We start from the raw sequence: 21,842 nt of genomic DNA on the forward strand, positions 1-21,842 counted from the left end.
TGTGAACATGCTCTGAATGCAGAGATACATTAGAAGTCAAACATATCGTTTTGTTGGTCTCCGTTTTGTGGAGTTTGATATTTTTTTATTAACTTCTGTACCTGCAGTTGTCATGGTCCTCCTCAATTTCATTCATGTGCTCTGAAATGCACTTTGCTCAATAAAGGGCAAAATGAGTTTTTAAAGGCTTTAAAAAAAAATCTTGGTTTGAATTCTATAAAAGTGGGTCGCGACTTAATGACCATGGGAAGATGTGGAGCCCAGAGTGAGACTAGTTGAGAACCCCTGCTCTACTGGGTTATGGGAGAATAGTTTGATCTGGATATGACCGGTAGAGGGCAGCATTACGCTGGTAGCCTGCCGGAAGAAGAGGAAGAAGAAAGACTGTGGGCGGAGTTTTCCTGGATTTCCGGGTTTCGAAGAAGAGCGCGGGACTTCGACCTCGGCGACACACGTACTACTCACACACCGCACCGGAGTAACACACCAAATAAACAAATAAAAGAGCCAAGTGAGGAATCGAACCGAAACTACTTAGCAAGGTAATGAAACTTTCTTCGCCCAAAGAACGAACCCAAAACAAAGTTAATCAGTAGACATAATAAACTTTCACAATATAGTTTTTGTAAGTGTCAAAAGATCCCTTGGCTTCAAAGAAAGATGGCGGAGATATTCGAACGGATGCATATTGTTGTGCACGGTAGCATGGTGAAAACTATAAAGAGGAAACACAGAAAGAGAAAAAGAGATTAGATTAATCACATGAGTGAAACATAAAAATAAAAAGCCTTTATGTGGCGGCTGTGTAGCACCCTATAATGTAATAATTTCCTGAAAATGTAATAACTCCACCAATAATGTAATACCTTATTACATTATTGGGAATTTAGGAATTTAATAGATAGATAGATAGATAGATAGATAGATAATGTACTATTAGATAGATAGATAGATAGATAGATAGATAGATAGATAGATAGATAGATAGATAGATAGATAATGTACTATTAGATAGATAGATAGATAGATAGATAGATAGATAGATAGATAGATAGATAGATAGATAGATAGATAGATAGATAGATAATTTATTAGTACAGACTCTAGGTCCAGTTAAGAGCAAAAGACAAGACAGAGAAGAACAATACAAACAGCGACAATACCAACAACAATGACAACAACATCAACAATAAAAACAACAAGACAACAACAACAACGACATACGGGGTAGTCTAGCAGCCCCTTATTAAAAGACACTGATTACATTTTCAGGTGGGTCTTTTTATTCAAAATGATAATGTAATAGTTGACAAATTGACATCAAGTGACTTACTGTCATACTTATTAGTATATAATGAGATTAACCTAAGTGAAGAAGTACCTGGGGTCTCCAGTGTGGGGAGAATATGTCAGTCCAACCGCCCAAAAGTCTGACCGCCCATTTCTCTGACTACCCATTAATCCGATTTATTCAAGAGGTTTATGGTTATGGTTAGGGTTAGGGTTAGGGTTAAGTCTGAGAAATGGGAGGTGTAGTAGCATACGTATGTAACACATTAACAAACAAGATCGCGGAAGTGCATTGATGACTTCATTCAAAGGTTCACTCAATATATTCAGAGTTTCATTCCATATATTCAAAGGTTCACACACACACAAAAAGAAAAACAGATCATAGAATGCAGGAATATTCTAACACAAGGGGAAAAAAACAATAGTAAGAATGAAAAAAATATATATTTTCATAAATTTTACAAAGGAGTAAGGTGGAGGTCATCATTGATCCCTGGATATGCTGTAGCTTTCAGCTTGTAGATCCATTCTGCTTCTTTTTGATTCAGACTTATCTGCCTCTGGGACATGGTCTACTGTATGTACCTATAGCTAAAAGAGAGGACGGGTCATTGCTATGACACTCTTTAAAGTGTTTAGCCATGGTATCAGTTCTGATTACCTATCCAAATAGTATATTTATGCTCTGCAAGTACGTATGTCTTGTAGCCTGCGTTTCGTGTGGCCTATGTAGAAAACCTGGCAGACCGGGCATTCAAGTTTATAAAACTTTAAAACGTCTTATTTTTAACTTGAAAGCTTTTAGACTTAACAATAGTAGTGCAGTGGGGACAGTTGCCACATCTGTAACACCCCTTTAATTCTGATTTGAGCCAGTTACTAGGCTGTACAGCTGGTAAATGACTATGAGAAACTCTGTCTTTTAGACTTCAGAAAGGTCACAACTTGGGGTCCAGGAAAAATACATTTGAGTGTCTTATCACATTCAATGGGCTTTATGCACAGCTCCACTACTTCCTGAAATAAGCCAGCTCCTTTATTTCCTGTCTTACATTATTGGACCAACTGATTAATCCAGGTGTGTCTGACCATTGTTGTGAGGTACAAATTTTATTACATTTTCAGTAAATTATTACATTGTAGGGTGCTTCACTCCCTCAACAAAAGACTGGCCACTAGATGGCAGTCAGAGGTCATTTATTTGACAGGCACTTGAGTGAAGGGAAAAGGGAAGCTCAACAGACAGAACACAGAGGAAGGCTGAGGTGGCAGCCTACAACAATTTACTGTTATCCACACTAGGGCTGCAACGAGAAGCATATTTTACTATCCGGATGTTCGGGGTCACTATTCGAGTAGTACTCGAGTATTCGTTTACCGACGGGTGGTGGTGAGTGATTGGAGCGGAGCATGTGGGAGGAGAGCGGAGCAGCCAAAGAGAGCCATGTGAATCAGACAGTAAAGTAACACACTTTTTCATAATAACACACTCATTATTTTACTAAAACAGCTGAAACAGTTGTCCATGTGCGATATTTTTCCTCACAGATCCGCCCTCAAATCACTCGCAATTAAAAGAGCAAAAAAAAAAAGAAGGAATGCCACGGAATTAAATTGTCCCGTTAATAGGCTAAACATATGTCTTATAACAGCAGCACACACTTCAATAAAGGAACCATTAACATTTCAGCCTAAATAGGCAAAAAAATAAAATATTGGCGTATAGATTTTTTAGGGGGGGTTGTATCCGAGTAGGTGAAATGGTACTCGGATGCCGCCCAAGCCGAGCGAATACTTGGATATCGGCTACAGCCCTAATTCACACAGTGTTTATAAAGAGTTTCACTATGTAAAATCAAGAAGTTATAACTGTTGAGATATGATAGTTGTGTTGATAATCACTGGGGTGTTGGGTAACTTGGGTATGTCCTTATCTTTATACTATAGCAAATAAGGGTCTTATTTGCTATAAAGATAAGGACATTCCCATTACTTTGTGTTATTTGCAATCCAGATGTTCAAATCTCATTGGAAACGTTCTCATGTTCACAGCAGTAAGTCATAATGCCGACCATTAGGGTGAAGCTCTTCAATACTCTGGATGATTTAAATGAAGAGCAGTTTAAGCGCTTCAAGTTTTATCTGAAAGAAGATGGCGTCCTGGAAGGCAGCTCAAGAATCCCAGCGTCTAAGGTGGAGAAGGCAGACAGGATGGAGATGGTGGATCTAATGATACAACAATATAAGAGTCGCACAGCTCAAAAGATAACCAGGAACATTCTGGAGAAGATCGGCAGGAACGATCTTGTCAAGTCAAAGCCAAGAGGTTAGTTGATTGATAAAAATAACAACTTTGTCTCTATTATCATTATTATTATTATTAGGGTATTTCTTCTGATGACCCTGTTGAAATTCAAATGTTTATTATGGGCCAGAGTGACGACAACGTTGTCTGACGAGGACCCTTTTGAAATTGTGCTGTTTCTTATTATTAGGGCCCAAGCGCAGCAGGGGTGCAAGGGAGGACCCCATGGACGTTACACCCGTGAGGGATGGCGGTGTTTCAACACCCCCACTTTTACATGATTTCATCCCCTATACATTTTCCAAAGGTAAAACCTTTTGCCCACCCAAGTTAATATGAGCGGAACGCAGAAAACTCGAATTCAGATGACAGGCGCCTGTATGATAGTATACTGTACATGCATGGGGGGCCGTTCTGATGTAGCCAAGTGTCTTTTGCCAGAACAAACCCATTACTTTCAAAGTAGATGCGTGCATGCACGCTTTCATTTGATCAACTCCAGATTTGCCACACCTCAATTAGACAACTTTGGGATCTTAAGTTATCAAAAGCTTTTCTGTACATCAACGACATATTATAATTTCTCCTTACTCATAGCGCCTTCAAGTGGTAATAGAAAATGTAGCTATTCTTTAACTCTGACATGTACTAACCCTACACAGTTGAACCCATCAGTTTCATTTCTGCTCTCAAACATGCTCAACGAGTTGGTGAAGCTACATTATGACCCCTGTGAAGTTTCATGTCAAGGCAGCGCTGCAATCCGCTCCATCCCTACTGTGCATACACCTTTGCTTTTTGAACATGAGTATGTTTCTGTGTTTTTTTCTCCCAGGTCCTGGTCTAGGACTGACTCCGAGTGTCTCAGCAGTAAAGAGGCCGAAGACTCGGCCGAAGTCCACCAAAAGTGTTTCTGCACGGGTTCCAGCTCCGACTGCAAGTGTCTCGGCGTTAAAGAGGCCGAGGTCTGCTCAGCCTCAGTCCACTGAGAATGCCATCGAGAGTGATTTTTCACAACTTGGACAACAGTATCGTATCAGAACGGGTGCACGGGTTCCAGCTCAGACTCCGAGTGTCTCGGCGGTAAAGAGGTTGAAGTCTAGGCCGAAGTCTCGGCCGAAGTCTCGGCTGAAGTCTAGGCCGAAGTCTCGGCCTCAGTCCACCAAGAGTGTTTCTGCACGGGTTCCAGCTCAGACACCGAGTGTCTCGGCGGTAAAGAAGCCGAAGTCTCGGCCGAAGTCCACCAAGAGTGTTTCTGCACGAGTTCCAGCTCAGACTCCAAGTGTCTCGGCGGTAAAGTGGCCGAGGTCTGCTCAGCCTCAGTCCACTAAGAATGCCATCGAGAGTGTTTTTTCACAACATGGACAACAAACTCGGAGTGTCTCGTATCAGGAGTTCCCCCTATTCCCCAACTTCTGGGCGTACCCTAACTGATGCTGAATTGGAGTCTGCTGCAGCGATAGCAAAAAAATCAGACGAAACTCAAGAGGTGATCGATACTGTGCAAAAAAAAGGAGAAGTAGCTTACTCAGCTATGATGAGAGTTCTGTGTGAGGTGGATCGCTGCCTGTCAACACAGCTGAAGCTGAGGTAGAAACAGTCTGTCAGGTTTTTATGTGGAAGCTAAATGGAAAAGGACACAAGAAAACATCAGTTATAAAATTAGTCTGTTGAGTGTCTTACTCCATCTGGTCCCACTTCCCTGGTCATCACCATCATCTACCATCCTCCCAAACCAAACCACTCCTTCCTTTCAGACCTTTCAGAATTCCTCACCCAGCTATCCGCCATATCCCCCTCAATTCTCCTGCTCGGCGACTTCAACATCCACGTTGATGATCCAAACTGCAAAAGTGCAATCGACCTCCTGGAACTGCTTCACTGCCTTCACTTCACCCAGCATGTCAACTTCCCCACCCACTGTCGCAGCCACATTCTGGACCTAGTCTGCTCCGCCGGTCTCACACTCCACCAACTCTCCAGTCTCAACCTCCACATCTCGGACCATCTGGCCATCACCATGGACTTTATCATCCCTGTCCCTCTCCCAAAGCTCAAACGCAACATAACCTTCCGTAACATGAAGTCCATCAACCCCATCAACCAACATTCTACAACAACACATTGTCCCTCTGTCCGATAAACTGGCTCGCCTAAAAACTAAAACTGTCTCATTCACTCACACAGCTCCCTGGTACACTCCCGAACTCCGTCAAATGAAAACCTGTAAGCGTCAGCTTGAACTACAGTACAAGAAAACCACTCTCACAGTTCATCTCCATGCCTACACAGACCACCTTTCAGACTACAAAAATGCCCTCAATACTGCCCGGTCCACCTGCTACTCACAGCTCAACCACTCTGGCTCCATCAACCCCAAGACTCTATTTTCCACCGTCAACAAACTCCTCAAACCCTGTGACAACACCCTCTCCTCCATCACAGTTGATAAATGCAACTCCTTCCTGTCATTCTTTCAGTAAAAAATCAACACCATCTATTACCATCCATCCTGCCGCCCCGACCACTCCACCCCTTTCACAGTTCACTCCCGTCTCCCCTCTAGAACTCCTACCCATCATCACTAACAGGAAAAGCTCCACATCCGTCCTGGACCCCATACCATCCTCCATCATCAAAGTCTTGTCTCGCAGCAATCCCCCCACTCATCGTTACCATCATCAACTCCTCCCTGACCTCTGGCCATGTTCCCCAATCCCTGAAACTGGCCACTGTCACGCCCATCCTCAAAAAACCCGGCCTGTATCCTGACACCATCTCAAACTTTCGTCCCATCTCAAACCTCCCTTTTCTGTCAAGAATTCTGGAACGCTTTGTCGCCTCACAAATAAAAACCCACCTCCGCTCTCATGAACTGTATGAACCCTTCCAATCTGGATTCCGCCCACAACACAGCACCGAAACCGCTCTCCTGAAAATCACAAACGATCTCCTCCTCTCTGCAGACTCTGGGCACCTCAACATACTGATCCTCCTTGACCTCACTGCAGCCATCAACCACTCCATTCTCCTGTAACCTGGCTCAAATCATACCTCGCCGACAGACATCAGTTCATCCACATTAACAACTGCACCTCCTCCACTGTCCCCCTCCCTCAAGGCGTCCCCCAGGGCTCGGTGCTTGGTTCTCTCCTCTTCATCCTCTACTTACTCCCCCTTGGTTCCATCATCCGCCGTCACGGTGTCCGTTTCCACTGCTACGCCGACGACATCCAAATCTACATCTCTACAAAATCCATCACCCCTGCCACCCACTACACCCTCGCCAACTGTCTGACAGAACTAAAATCATGGCTGTAAATAACTTCCTTCAACTGAACTGTGACAAATCTGAAATCATACTCATCAGTGGCCAAAAATCCCTCACCACATCGACCCAGAACTTTTCCCTCAGCATCGATACCACCACTGTTACCCTCCCCGTTCATCTGTAACCTTGGTATCATCTTCGACAATAACCTCTCATTTGAACATCACATCAGCGGCCTCACCCAACTTCAAGCTCCTCCTCCTCACCCACAAAGCCCTCCATAACCAGGCCACTTCCTTCCTCACGGACATGCTCCACCACCACAATCCCTCCCGCAACCTCTGATCATCCGATGCAAACCTCCTCTCACACCGGCTCAGGACCAAGCACAGCATCTGGGGCGACAGAGCCTTCTCCGTAGCCGCCCCCTCCCTCTGGAACGCCCTCCCCAAACATATCCGTGACTGTTCTGACCCATCCACCTTCAAATCATTACTCAAGACCCGCCTTTTTAAATCTGCTTTTAACCTGCAACAATAGCTTTCTTTCTCTGTGCGCACCATCAGTTTTCTTAATTACAAACACACATACTGTAGTTATTGCACATTGTTTGTCCTTCTATGTACTTTTCATTTATTTTTCTTTCTTTCTCTCTGCACTGAGCATGTATGTTTTTTTGTTTGTTGTTTCCTCTGTATTTGGTTTTATGTAAAGCGTCTTTGAGAGCTGTAAAAGCACTGTATAAATAAAATGTATTATTATTATTATTTGTCATCCTTTTTTGACATTTTCAGGGGCATTCAGTCTTATTTTTGTAAAAATAAATAAATAAATAAATAAATGGTGCAACTGTCGTTTCAAATTACATGACCAACATGAAAACAAAATGTACATGTAAACCAATCTGATGTATACTAAAAAATTAAAGATATTTCTGAATTTCTCATCTTGCAAACTCTTATTTGTCACTGACCCATATATAGTTATGCATGTACGTAGATGTCCACAGATAAATGCATACACTGCATACAAAATATTCATCATGTGTGCTTGAGTATGTTAGTATTTTACTGTGCACCACATTTTAATAGGGAGCTGCAACCACTAGGTGGCACAATAACCACTGAGTTAATGTAGAAGGACCCAGTTTTACTGCTAAAATCTGTTTTCATGTACAGTTCAACCTCTCTTTCTCTCAGCTGTATGTGATTTATAAACTGATTACCAGATCAGATTTGAAAAGATCCTGTTGGAAAACCTTGAATAGTTTCAGTTGTGGAATTAGTCCAGAGTTAAAGAGGCCTGAAAACAACATACTTTTGATAGTACAGCACATGAATGTATTGTAAACCACACATTAATTTGATGTGAGACTTAATCCAAGACTTAAAAACCCTCCATGAAGTGTGTTGAATGTCTGATTTTTAGCTTTACGCAACATTATTTGATTGCAACATCAAAAATTAGTCATATCTAATCAAAACCAGGGTACATTTTGTCAACACCCACCCAGCTGAAAGGAAAAAAAGAACAAATTCGACGCCTCAGTAACTTCATCATCAAATCCAATTTTTATTATTTGGTCAAAGTCACAGCACTTTTTTTTTTCCCACAAATGCCTTTTTTTTTTTTTATCCAGACAGTGTTTCATATCTTTGGGCTTACTGTACGGTGTAAATATAAAACTTTTAATATCTCTATCAAATATGTTCAGTCATATGTTTAAATACACACATTGTCGTAGTAGCTTACACAGTTAAATACTTCTATATTCTCTAGCTTGTAGCGCTGAGGTCACATTGGCTTTCAGTGGTTTCCTTTGGGACGTCAACACTTTTAATGGCTTTAATGGCAGATTTTCCATTGTTAAAATACTTGTTGGCACAAGCTGCCTAAAATACTTTGGTGTTAAGTTGTTGGATCGCACACAGTGACAGTGTCAAACATTTTACAGTGTTTGGTCCTAATAGTTTTTTTTTTTTTTTTTTGAATGAATTAGTCAGGGAGCAGTTTTCAGGAATCCTAAAAACTAAAACATTTGGTGCTATTAAACTCCCAGCCAGCGCTCATCATCATCATGATCATCACAGACAGGTGCTGTACAGAGTCACTTTGTGGCTGATCTCCTCCAGGACGCGACGGACCAGCTGCTCCAGCTCGGCCAGCTCCGAGGCTCTGGCCTCCAGGATGCGCTGGTTCGCCTCGTAGGACGTTTCCAACTCTGGAAACATAAAGAACATAAAGGTGACATGGAGTCAAGAGTCATAGTGCTTTATTAATCCCAAAAGGCCAACTAATTTCTCCAGTCAGCCCATCCATAATAAGTAGTAGATATAATGTCGCATATGAAGCAGTAAATAAGTGGAAAACAAATAGACATACACTATATTTGTATGGTTTTATAGCTGTTAAGTCAATATAGACTTGGATTTTTGAGTTTGAGTCTGAGAAAACAAGGCAAGGCAAGGCATCTTTATTTATATAGCGCATTTCATACCAAGGCAACTCAATGTGCTTTACATAAAGACAAAACATTAAAAAAGAAGCATAAGACAGAATAAAAACAAACAAAACACTAAAAACAGAGTTAAAAGCAAGAGCAAATAAAAGTAATATAAAAGAAAATAGATAAAGTTAAAAGTTCTCAGCTATAAGCACGTGAAAAGAGAAATGTTTTTAACCTGGATTTAAAAGTGCTTACAGTTGGGGCTGATCTCAGTTCTGCTGGTAGTTTGTTCCACTTGTGTGCAGCATAACAGCTAAATGCTGCTTCACCATGTCTGGTCTGAACTCTGAGCTCCACTATCTGACCTGAGTCAGTAGATCTCAGAGCTCTACTGGGTTTATATTCTACTAACATGTCATTCATGTATTCTGGACCTAAACCATTCAGTGATTTGTAAACCAGTAGCAGAACTTTAAAATATATTCTGTAGCTGACTGGGAGCCAATGTAAGGTCTTAAGAACTGGGGTGATGTGATCTGAACTAAAGATGTCACCTTTGACTCTGGCGGTATTAGTGCCTAAATTAATAAACTGTATCAGTGCATCATCAAAAATAATCATTAGTTGCCGCCCTAGTGTGCACATCCAGTCCCAGTTCAGACGGGTCAAACAAAATCAGTATATAAAGGAGAAAGAACACAGAATACATCAAGTTCAAAGAAAAATAATAACAAATCTGTACATTTTAAGGCTAAATACAAATGTATTACATTGTGTTGTGTTAATGAATGTGCATTATAGAAATCCTACATTGACAGCCCATTTTGGAACAATAATAAACATATAGCCTATTTATAGTTTTTTTTTTAAAGATATTTTTGATCATGTATCATTACATTATATACTGTATTATAGACTTATTATCTGTAGAAGGCTGTGCTGTAAGCTCAAAGTTAATTTACATTTACCTTTACATTTTACTTTTTTTTTTAGTTTTTCTTTTTTTCCCCTTTTTTACTTGAACTTAATTCATCTGTACCAGTTCTCTTCTTTTGTCTCGCTTTCTTTTCTCACCTCTTTTCGTTTATTTATTTATTTAGTGTTGTTATCATTACTACTACTTTTATTTTTACTACCAACATCTTCCCTGTTTTTTTCTTTTTTTTCCCTTTCTTTTTATTTTTTAATTGTATTATTTCTCTACCTTGCACAAGGTATGTGATTATTATTTCTTGACCGTGCTTCAGTTATTTGTTAGTTCAAGGTGAGGTCATGTTGTTATAAGCCTTTCGGGCTTCAGACCTCACCTGCACATTTCTTTTTCGTATCTTTCTTACTAGTAAGAGAGATAAGTAAATGTTTTGTTTTATTTTTTATGTGCAAATAAAATAAAGTCTAAAAAAGTCTAAAAGTCTACCTTTTTTTTTGCACTAATTAAACAAATACCATATGGAAGCTTCTAATATTCATTGTGAGGTGTGATATAATTATCATCTCAGAAATACATGAATGAAAAACACACCAGTGAATAAACTGTACATATATTTTTTTACCTCTGAGTCTGTGCAGTTTGCTGCTGCTCTGAGCGAGCAGCTCTTTGGCCTCCTGCTGCAGCTCGTCGGCTCTCCTCCTCGCCTGCAGCACCGACTCCCCTTTATCCTCCACCAGGTCCTCCACCTCCTCAAACTTATCTTTCACCTCCACGTCAAACTCCTGCATACACACACACACACACACACACACACACACAAACAAGCATGACGAGGATGATGACAACAGATGAAAGCGGTTTGTGTGTTTGATGCTAGGTGGTCCTCGCTCACCCAAAATACAAATGTAAGGTATTTCAAGAGGTGTTGTGCTCAGTGTGTGTGTGTGTGTGTGTGTGTGTGTGTGTGTGTGTGTGTGTGTGTGTGTGTGAGAGAGAGACCTGCTGGGCCTCCTCTGCCTCCAGTTTGGCCTGCTCCGTGACGTATTCGGCCGTCTCCACCAGCTGGTTCACCTCCAGGTCGTTCTGCCGCAGCAGCCCGACGTCCCTCTCCAGCTGCACCAGACGATCGGTGGTTTTACTGAGCTCCAGCTCCGACGAGGCCGTCTCCGCCTCCACCTCAAACACACACACACAATTCTAATTATTCTACGCTCAAAGGTGAAAAGTGTTACAGGGTACAGAAGAACAATCTGGGGTTACACAAATGTTCATGAGAGCTTAGCCTGTACTCAAGTATTTCATTGATGAAGACCCACTCAACAGATTATATAAAACAAAAATGGGAAAGAGAGTTGGAAATTGTAATCTTCCCAGAGGAATGGACTGCCATAATACACACCCAGATGTCGACCACAAACTCACAGTGTTGGAGAAGCTTTTGCTGGAAGAACTTGGTGAGGTTTTTCATAACCCCCAGAATAAAATCAAAACAAACAGGACACCAGACCCAATGCTGGAGATAATGTGGACAATTAATGGCGGACCATACTCATATTTTTTGGACCTGCCCTGCCTTGCAACCTTTCTGGACCCAAGTACAAGCCACAACAAAGATGATTCTGGGATTTGATATTGACTTCACTTGTGTTTCATTTTATTTGGGGAATATATCAAAGGATCTAAAGCAGGAGTAAAAAAGCAATAACCAGATGCTGGCTTCTTAGAGAACCTCCCACCCTGAACCTATGGAAACATATAATAAATGATATATACAGTATGGAAACTATAACTTTCATTTTGAGATTACAGAAGGAAAAGGGGAAAGATTACTGGGCGAAATGGGTTACATACCTAGCCGACGCAGAGTGTGACGGCTGAAATTGTCGTAGATTGTGAACAAAAGTTTATCACCCTGTGGTGAGCACTTATGTGTATTATTCAATGTGACAGAATGTTTGTATATGACCTCATGTTTGTGTTATGAAAACAAAAAAAAAAAAGTATAAAAAAAAAAAAGGTGAAAAGTGTTAAATTCCATGACTGATGTTGTTATTGCTTCAACAGCTCTGAAAGGATCGGAGGTTCAGACTAATGCTGCGTTCAAGACAACTTGGAAAGTCGGAAAAAAACGAGCTGGAACGAGTTGTAAAAAATGAATTGAACGGCATCGAACTCGAAAATTACAGGTCGGAAACTCGGGTATCATTTCAGAGCTCCGACTTTCCGACTTGACGTCACGACAACATCAAAACATGGCGGCCCTCGTCTTAAACGGTTAGAATTTAGACATTTTAATTTATTTGTTGAGGTTTTAATGCATATTTTTGTGTATTATTGCAGTAGCCTCTATGAAATACGTTTATATTAAGCTGTGATGAGCTTTGATGTTGTATGGTGTGAAATTGCAGTTCCTCGTATGTGACGGAAATAACGTTTAACTGTTATCGAGGCTGTAACATTATATGTGCACTCATCTGCAGCGTCTCCTCTCCTCCAAAATAAACATCATTTACTGCTGCATTTATTTTTCGTATTCAGCTATGAGCCACAATAATACGCCAAACTTCCTTCAGGTATCCATGTTTTTTTTCTTCCGAGTTCCTGCAGCGTGAACGCAATGATGTCGGAAGTCGGAAAGTTTAGAGTTGGGATTTCCGACCTCCGAGTTGTTATGAACGCAGCATAACTCACAGTGATCAGCAGTTCCAAGGTGCCTTTGGTGTTGTTCTGGGCCAGCTGGATGGCGTCCATGGCGACGTTCTGAGCGCGCTCGGTCTCATCCAGAGCTGTCTTCACCACTTCCGCAGTCTCCTTCATGTTGGACGCCTCCTCACTGACACACACACACACACACACACACACACACACACACACACACACACAGAGGACGGTTAACTTCAGGCCACCTAGAGCAGTGGTTCTCACACTTTTTAACATCAAGGACCTCTAAATTGACACATATTACACCAAGGACCCCATTGGAGAAAATTTTGAAGCAAACACCAGAATTACAAAAATATTATAATATATATATAATTTTCTAGAAAAAAGTGGTAAAAAAAAAATTCTCAAAAACAAATCTAGAAAATAGTGGTAACATTTCTAAAAAAAAAAAAAAAAAAAAAAGTTTTTAAAAAAAATATCTAGAAAAAGTGGTCAAATTTCCCAAAAAAGTAAAAAAAAAAAAAAAAAAAAAAAAAAACTGGTAAACATTTCTCAAAAAAAAAAAATTACAACTTTTCTAGAAAAAAGTGGTAAAAATTCTCAAAAAAGTGGTAAAATTTCTCAAAAAAAAAAAAAAAAAAAAATGTAAAAAAGATATTAAAAAAAAGTGGTAAACATTTCTCAAAAAAAAAAAAGTTACAACTTTTCTAGAAAAAAGTGGTAAAAATTCTCAAAAACAAATCTAGAAATATGTGATAAAATTTCTCCAAAAAGTGGTACAATTTCTAAAAAAAAATAAAAATAAAAAAAATCTAGAAAAAGTGGTAAAACTTCCCAAAAAAAAGTCAAAAAGAAAAAAAGATATAAAAAAAGTGGTAAACATTTCTCAAAAAACTTTAAAAATTCTTGAAAAAAGTGGTAAAATTTCAAGAGAAAGTTGGGGACTTTGAGAACCATTGACCTAGAGATAACCAGCTTGATTCTCTGAGCTGTGTCCGTGTTACCTGGCGGCCTTGGCGTCCTTCAGCAGCGTCTCGGCGGCCTCGATGTCCTCGGCGCTCTGGCTCAGGATGGCCTCCACGCTGGTCAGGGTGCCGACCCGCTCCCTGATCTCCTTCGTCAGCTCCTGCAGCTTCTCCGTCGAGGTCGGCATCTCCAAAGCCATGACCTCGTTGGCCACCTTCTCGATCACTGTCACATCTGCTTTATCATCTGGATTAGTAAAAAGGAAAACATAAGTCATTTACTCTGAAAAAGTAGAAATAAGTCCATGTGGGACCGTTTGGACGAGTGCAGGTTTGTGGTGCAACTCACTCATGAGGAGGTCTCGAATCTCCTTGATGAGGTTGCGCAGCTGCTCGTTGCTCTGCTCCACCCGCTCTTTGCTCTGGTTGGACTTGGCCAGCACCTCCATTGCCTCCGCCTTGGCCTTGTTTGCACGACCATTTGCATCCCACACCTGAGCCAGAACACAACAATCAGTGGTTTGGTCACACAGATCCTATTATGCTGATTTCAGTGGCTTTTAATATGATATTGAACCGCTGCACAGTTACACGCCTATACGAAGTTGTCTCATTGAAAGTCTATCTAACCTACAGGTACAGAAATTGGCTTGTTTACTATTTTAGTATATTAAAAATGTCAACTTCCTGCTTTCTATCGAGCTTTGGGTGAGAGTAGGAAGGAATCAACACTTTATATAAAAGCAAAATGGGAAGCAGAACTAAAAATCCAAATACAAGAGGAGGAGTGGTATCATATGTGTGAGACACAATGTACAACTCGCTATTTTATAACACCAAAAATAAAATCTAGGCAACTCGCTATACAACTAGACTGCTGGAGATTATGTGGGAGCACTGAGGCGGACCATGCACACATCCTCTGGAATTGTATAAAAATGAGAATATACTGGCAAAATGTTAACTCTGTTGTAAAAAATGTTTTGGGATATGAAATCCCAAATACTTGTCTAGTGATGTATCTTGGGAATATTGAGATGGTTGTGATGAAAGAAGATCTGTACTTGACTAAAGTATTACTCTCAGCAAGCAAGAAAGCGGTCACAAGAAACTGGCTCAATGTGAACACTCCAAACCAGGAGCAGTGGTTGGGAATTGTCCAGGAAATCCATGTTATGGAAAACTATACCTGCTGAGACTCAAAGAGAACGTATTTGAAAGGAACTGGGAAAAATTGAACATTTACATGAGACGTGACACCAACTGAACGAACGCTAAATGGAACAGTGGACTGAACACAGACAGTATGTAAGTGTTATTATTGTTACTCTTGTTTGTCGTATTGTTTTTCGCCTATATGTGAAAACTCAATAAAAATCTAAGTGATAAAAAAAAAAAAAATGTCGACTTCCTCTACAACCGTACGACCTGGACCCAGAATCCAACCCAGACAATGAAAACAACGATTGCAACGACTTTTGCAAGACGTCTCTGAATGGTAAACGCTAAATTCCACCACATCTCATATCATCATCCTACAGTTAGATATAAGGTCAATCTCCTAAAGGGAACTTCCCCTCAACCTGAGACAGTTTATAAGTCTGAAAAGCGTAATAGGTCTCCTTTAAAAACACTCACCATCCTGGAGAGCTTGTCTACCTCCTCCATGGCTGCTAGGATCTCCTGGTCCAGGTCCTTGGCTGACTTGAGAGCAGTTTGGGAGGTGGTGACGAGGCCTTTGCATCCTTCTCCTCCACACCGAGGAGCTCCATCCGAGCCGACGCAACCCAACCCACCACAGGGGGCGCCGGAGCAGCTGTCGCCCTCAGCTGCACCGCCGCACGTCTGCAGAGGAAAGAGTCAGTGTGTCAGTGGATGATGTGGAAGCAAAATGTTTTTTATTATTAAAGGGAGAGTTCACCCAAAATTTAAATTCACTCATTATCTACTCCCCTTCATGTCGACTAAGGGCTGGGAGAAGTTTCAGAGTCCTCCGTGGCTTCTCTGAGTTACAGGGGGTCTCGGCGTAGCAGTGCATGTCCATATAACGGTTGCAAATGGATACCAACTGTCTTCGTAACAAAAAGACACACCAAAAAACATCCAAATACCTCCATGCTGCTCGTATGTAATGTCCGTCTTGTATTGAAGCCCCGAAATGCGAAATTGTTCCGGAAAAAATTAAATAAGTCTATATTTGTAGCGGAAGCTCCTCTTCCCGGTTCGTCAAATTTGGACGAACCAGGGTCCTTCCTCTTCCCAGTTTGTCCAAATTTGAGGAGCTTCGAGAAGCTTCCGCTACAAAATAAGCTTGAAATATAGACTTATTAAATTTTTTTGGGGACAATTCCACATTTCGGGGCTTCAATACAAGACGGGCATTACATACGAGCAGCATGGAGGTATTTGGATGTTTTTTGGTGTGTCTTTTTGTTACGAAGACAGTTGGTATCCATTTGCAACCGTTATATGGACATGCACTGCTACGCCGAGACCCCCTGTAACTCAGAGAAGCCACGGAGGACTCTGAAACTTCTCCCAGCCCTTATATTAGTCGACATGACGGTGAGTAGATAATGAGTTGAGAAATTTCAATTTTGGGTGAACTATCCCTTTAAGTATATGATATGTTTCCTCACCTTCTCGCTGAGCGGTGTCAGGTCAAACTTGTCCAGCTCCTTGGACAGCTTGTCCAGCTTCTGCGAGTGCCTTTGCTGCTTGCGGTCGAACTCTTTCTGGCCGCTGCTCAGTTTGTCCCCCGTGGTTTTCCGTACTGCGGCCGACTCCGCCACCGTGTTCCCGGGGTCGCTGGTGGAAGCGTTGGCCTTGAGCTCTGCCAACACAGACTCCCTGTATGCCGCTGTGATGGTGTCCATGGCACCTAAAAACACACACACACACACATACACACTGTCCGTCAGGGATATACTTCTATAAACTAACAACAATGCCCACGTCCGCCACAGCAAGACACTGATGTATTTGTAATTTTTTTGGAAAACAGTTCAGTCACTTTCCAGTAGCTAGTAGAAAGGCTATCTTGGACTCAAATGGAACCTTATGAATTAAGGAAGTTTTCTATGTACATGTTAGGCATAGATATTCTCCAAAAAGTGCTGAAAAATTGTAATTTTCATGAGAATTTGTCAGGCGAACAGTACTTTTTTTGGTATTTTTTGGGATGTTGAGGGTGATATCTTAAAATCGAGTTGCAACAAACCCCAGAATCTTTTTTTCATGCCTCCCCCTATGTGTCAAGATACTCTCTGCCAAATCTTATAGTTATATGACTATTTATGCCATTGTAGTACCTAAATATTTGCATTTACATAATTTCGCCAGCAAAATGACCCGCAAAGAGGGGTTTTGTCCCCCTGTAGCTTTCCAGCAGCTAGTTGACCGGGTTGTCAACCCAGGTTTTAATCCTTGAAGTTCCTACATATCATTTCTGGTGTCAAACCTTTTACAACGCTCCGTGTCCGTTTTTTTGCTTTGCCCCCTGGGTAAAAAAAATGTGAAGACCGAACAGATTTTCTTGAAGGAATATGTCAAAACGATGCTCAACTATTGCAACATGAAAGTAAAATCCCACAACTAAGTCTTAACCTTCCACCAAATTTAATTTAAATCATTTCTTTTCAATTGAAGCCAATGTAATAGTGTGAATGTGAAGCAATATGCCGATGATGTGCTTGTTTTCGTGTTAGTTAAAGGTTTGATTAAACTCTTTTACAATTGAAGCCAATGTAATAGTATGAACACCGCAAAAACTCAAAATCTTACCAAGAATATTTTTCTTATTTCTAGTCAAAATTTTCATTTCTAGTCAAAACAAATCTCATTCTACTTAACTCATTGAGTGCCGCGCTCCTTTCCAAAGTTTTAGTCAAGTGTACCGGCAATTTAGACCATTTTTGACTTTTTTATGTAGAGCCACAGTGTATTCTATATTATTGCCACCAACACATACTGTGGCTCAATTGAAAGGTTTAACTTAATGCTTCAAGTGGCCACAAACCGTTTGTTTCTACGTGCCTCTGTTCCTGAGAAAAGTCAAGCTAAACATGGCTGGGTTTCACCAAAATCCCTCCTTTTTTTCTAGAAAAGGAGATAGAGCGTCTTTTATGAAAGGTGCTCTGTTTGTGCCTGTCGCTCTTCTGACACTCGCATTTCTGGATCAAAGGGCTCGTATAAGATAAATATATACAACAATGGTTGTTCTATTCACAAATCCACCAGCGGGGGCGGGGGGGGCGCCACTAAACAACAATAACACAGACGCACCGTGCCGTGTCACAGCTTCTCGCCGCGGAGCGTGAGGGTCAGTCGGCCACCGCGGCTCGGGAAGACCGGTCCCGCCGGTGGTCGCGGTCCTTCTGTGGTACGGGTCGGTGATGCCGGTCTGCTTTGGCCCAGAGACCATCAGATTTTACTGCGGGAGGACTTTGGGGAGGACACGGTGTTGCTCCAGCTGAAGACCGGGCGGACTGTCGGCTGAGAGCTTCCTGTTTCTGCTCCGAGCAGCTCGAGCAGCTGGAGCAGCAGCGCGGGTGAGAGCGGAGCAGCTGCGCTGCATCTGCATGCAGAACTCGTTTGCAGAAGCCGAGTTATGATAAAAACTTCCAGATCATGAGCTGTCATGTGACTTTGATCGTCATCTATTTCAGTTCTCCTCGTCGTAGAGTCCCCAAATTTACATATAATGTGTATTAAAATGTCTATTTTCATAATTTAAAAAAAAAGCAAAAAACGTAAAATTACGTTGTTGGCACTCAACGCATGGGAACGAAAAACGAGAAATTACGTGGTTGGCACTCAATGAGTTAAAATAAGACTCATCACATAAAAAGTAGCTTGTTTTTAGGCACTTTTTTTTACTTTTTTCAAGCAGATTTTCACTTGAATTAAGTAGAAAAATCTGATAGTGGAGCAAGTTATTCTTTCTTATTACAAGCTCAAAAAACTGCTTCCACTGGCAGATTTTTCTACTTATTTCAAATAAAAATGTGTTTGAAACAAGTGAAAATGATCTAAAAACAAGTTAATTTTTAAGTGATGAGTCTTATTTTAAGTGGAAAGAGATTAGTTTTGACTAGAAATTAGACATTTTGACAAGAAATAAGAGAAATATTCTTGGAAAGATTTTGAGTTTTTGCAGTGAAGCAATATGCCGATGATGTGCTTGTTTTCGTGTTAGTTAAAGGTTTGATTAAACTCCCTTTCTCTTGATTTCTCACCCTGGATGTTGGCGTTCTTGGCGTCGTACACCTGCTGCCTCAGCTCCTTGACGTTCAGGTCGAGCTCATTGGCCTCGTTCACCAGTGCGTCCAAGTTCACGTCGGTGGAGTTGGCGTCATCGTGGAGATCGTTCAAAGTCTCCTCGGTCGTGTTCAGCTTTCCGTTCAGGTAGGACATCAAACCACTGAGATAAACAAAGACAGAGATGATTAGGGGTGGGCAAAAATATCGATATGGCAATATATCGCAATACTTTATATCGCGATATGATATCGATATTCAATATTTAAATATCGATTTTCTTTTTTCAATTTTTATTTTTATTTTTTCAAAAAAAAAAAAAAAAAATTCAAATAATAAATCATGTTTCAGACGTAAATCCAGTACGACTTCCGCACCTCTGCTGTACTGCTACCTCAGACAGTGTGTTGTACATGCAAATATGTTGTTGTAACTTGCACTTGTATAAAATGGCATGGATAATTTGAATTACATTGTTTTGACTCAGTTTGTCCCATAAATTATCACTATCATCTGATGTACATACAACTCGGATTTTAAGATGCATAATGCCTTTTACATTTTTCAGTGAACTATGTAGAATATCGTAGAATATCGCAATATATCGCAAAATTTGGATATCGCAATATCGCAATATCGTATCGTATCGTGACTCAAGTATCGTGGTGCGTATCGTATCGCGAGGTCCTTGGCAATACCCACCCCTAGCGGAAACGATTACCACGCGCAAAACCCTCATTTACATATTGTGGTTTGCACGTGTTTTCATTTAGCGGGTTACTCTTAGTAGATCAGCTGTTTTGCGTGCACTAACCAAACACGCAATATTTTAGCGGGTGCAAACAATTTAGCGCCCGTTATCTGGGACCTTAGTAAATCCGGCCCACACACTGCAAAAACTCAAAATCTTACCAAGAATATTTGTCTTATTTCCAGTCAAGAGAAATATCATTCTACTTAAAATAAGACTCATCACATAAAAAGTAGCTTGTTTTTAGACAATTTTTACTTCTTTCAAGCATATTTTCACTTGAAATAATCTGATAGTAGAGCAAGTTTGTATTCCTTATTACAAGCACAAGAACAACTTGCTTTCACTGGCAGATTTTTCTACTTATTTCAAGTGAAAATTTGTTTGAAACAAGTGAAAATGATCTAAAAACAAGTTAATTTTTTGTGATGATGTCTTATTTTAAGTGGAAAGAGATTAGTTTTGACTAGAAATTTGACATTTTGACAATAAATAAGACAGATATTCTTGGAAAGATTTTGAGTTTTTGCAGTGCAGTGATGACTGTTTTGGTACCTACGTGATCTGGTGCATCAGGTCCTGGTTCTGCTCCAGCTGCACCGCTGCTGGGTTGCTCTCCACGATGTCTCGGACAGCCTTAGAGTTTCTCTCCAAGCTGTCGATCAACTCCTTGTACGGCGCCGTCACCCCGATCGTCTGGAGCTCGGTCACCTGGGCCTCCAGGCGACGCGTCTGATTGGTCAGCTCGCCGACCACGTTGTCCCAGATGGCGAAGCACTGGTGGCACGGCTCGCAGCCGGGGAACTCGCCCTGGTAGCCTCTGGCGCACTTGTCGCACCGCAGACCGGACACGCCCTTCACACAGGTGCACTGACCCGTGGCCCGGTGGCACTGCTCGCTGGAGATCCCCCGAGGGTCGCAGTCGCAAGCTGAAGACACACAGATGGAAAAAGTCAGGTAGAAAATTAACTCAACTCCAGGAATATTCAAGTAAATCTAGGAATATGCATTTCACCATTTCACCCTACAGAGGGACAAACTATATTCTGAGGTTGTTAACTCTTCCAACTATAGACTGGAAACAAATTAACATGCTCTATTACTTAATTTAGCTTAAAGCAGAAGTAAGCGATCCGGTCGTTTTGGCTAATGCTGCGTTCCAGGCAGGCTTTTGAAACCGTAAGTTACAGCTTCAAGTCACGACTTACGACTTTGTAGCGTTCCAGGCAACCCACTTTTTCCGACCTGTTTTACCTGTGAAAGTCACTATAACGGCCACTCGTAACTTCCGACCCGTGAAGTCGTACCAGTTCGAACTGGTACAACTTCACAGGTCGGAAAAACCTTACGGGCTGCCTTGAACGCACCATAACTTCTTGTCAGCCGACGGAGTTAGCAGCCCCCGCCCTCGTCATGTATCTATTGGTCCTCGTCCCTACGTCGCCACATTCACGGCGTCCCTTGGCTGCACACACAGCCTTTCATGCCGTTCTCTCTCCTCATTGGATAAAACTTGTAGGATACGAGAAAAGTTTTCTCCTCGGCTCAGAGCAGAGCAGAGTGACTGACAGACCCGTGTTTCGGTCCAAACACTCTATATAAGTGATTGCTGTTGGAAGATATAACTATTTAAGAATTTAAAAATATCACTTACTTCTGCTTTAATTTAGCTTAATTTAGTTATAATATTTTTTTATTTGCTTAAAATAGTTTCAAGTCCCAGAGTTTTCTTAGATCAGTGATTCTCAAAGTTTGGTTCTCCACGGGTCCTTGAGAGGGTTCAAGTGGGTCCCAAACTTTCTCTTGAAGTTTTACCACTTTTACCACTTTTTTTGAGATTTTCTTTGCTAGAAATGTTTAAATGTTTGTTTTTGGAGAAATTGTACCAGTCTTTTCCAGATATTTCTCTACCAAAATTCACGTTATTTGAACATCGATTGACTAAAAAAGTAACGTT

General features: G+C 41.1%; 1 protein-coding gene across 1 annotated transcript in view; it reads right to left on the reverse strand.

Moving 5' to 3' along the window:
- Positions 1 to 8,456: 8,456 nt before the first annotated feature.
- Positions 8,457 to 21,842, reverse strand: part of LOC311006902 (laminin subunit beta-1-like) — a 53,333-nt gene continuing 39,947 nt past the window's right edge. The window contains exons 24-33 of the mRNA XM_083999925.1: positions 20,445 to 20,814; positions 19,113 to 19,297; positions 16,515 to 16,756; positions 15,514 to 15,720; positions 14,225 to 14,369; positions 13,915 to 14,122; positions 12,938 to 13,079; positions 11,246 to 11,422; positions 10,869 to 11,028; positions 8,457 to 9,090 (exon numbers count right to left, since the gene is read on the reverse strand). Coding sequence (XP_083856051.1) covers positions 8,954 to 9,090; positions 10,869 to 11,028; positions 11,246 to 11,422; positions 12,938 to 13,079; positions 13,915 to 14,122; positions 14,225 to 14,369; positions 15,514 to 15,720; positions 16,515 to 16,756; positions 19,113 to 19,297; positions 20,445 to 20,814 — 1,973 coding nt within the window. The 3' untranslated portion in view covers positions 8,457 to 8,953. The remainder of the gene's footprint in view (positions 9,091 to 10,868; positions 11,029 to 11,245; positions 11,423 to 12,937; positions 13,080 to 13,914; positions 14,123 to 14,224; positions 14,370 to 15,513; positions 15,721 to 16,514; positions 16,757 to 19,112; positions 19,298 to 20,444; positions 20,815 to 21,842) is intronic.

Source organism: Trachurus trachurus, assembly GCF_905171665.1.
Source record: "Trachurus trachurus genome assembly, chromosome: 23".
Classification (NCBI taxonomy): Eukaryota; Metazoa; Chordata; class Actinopteri; order Carangiformes; family Carangidae; genus Trachurus; species Trachurus trachurus.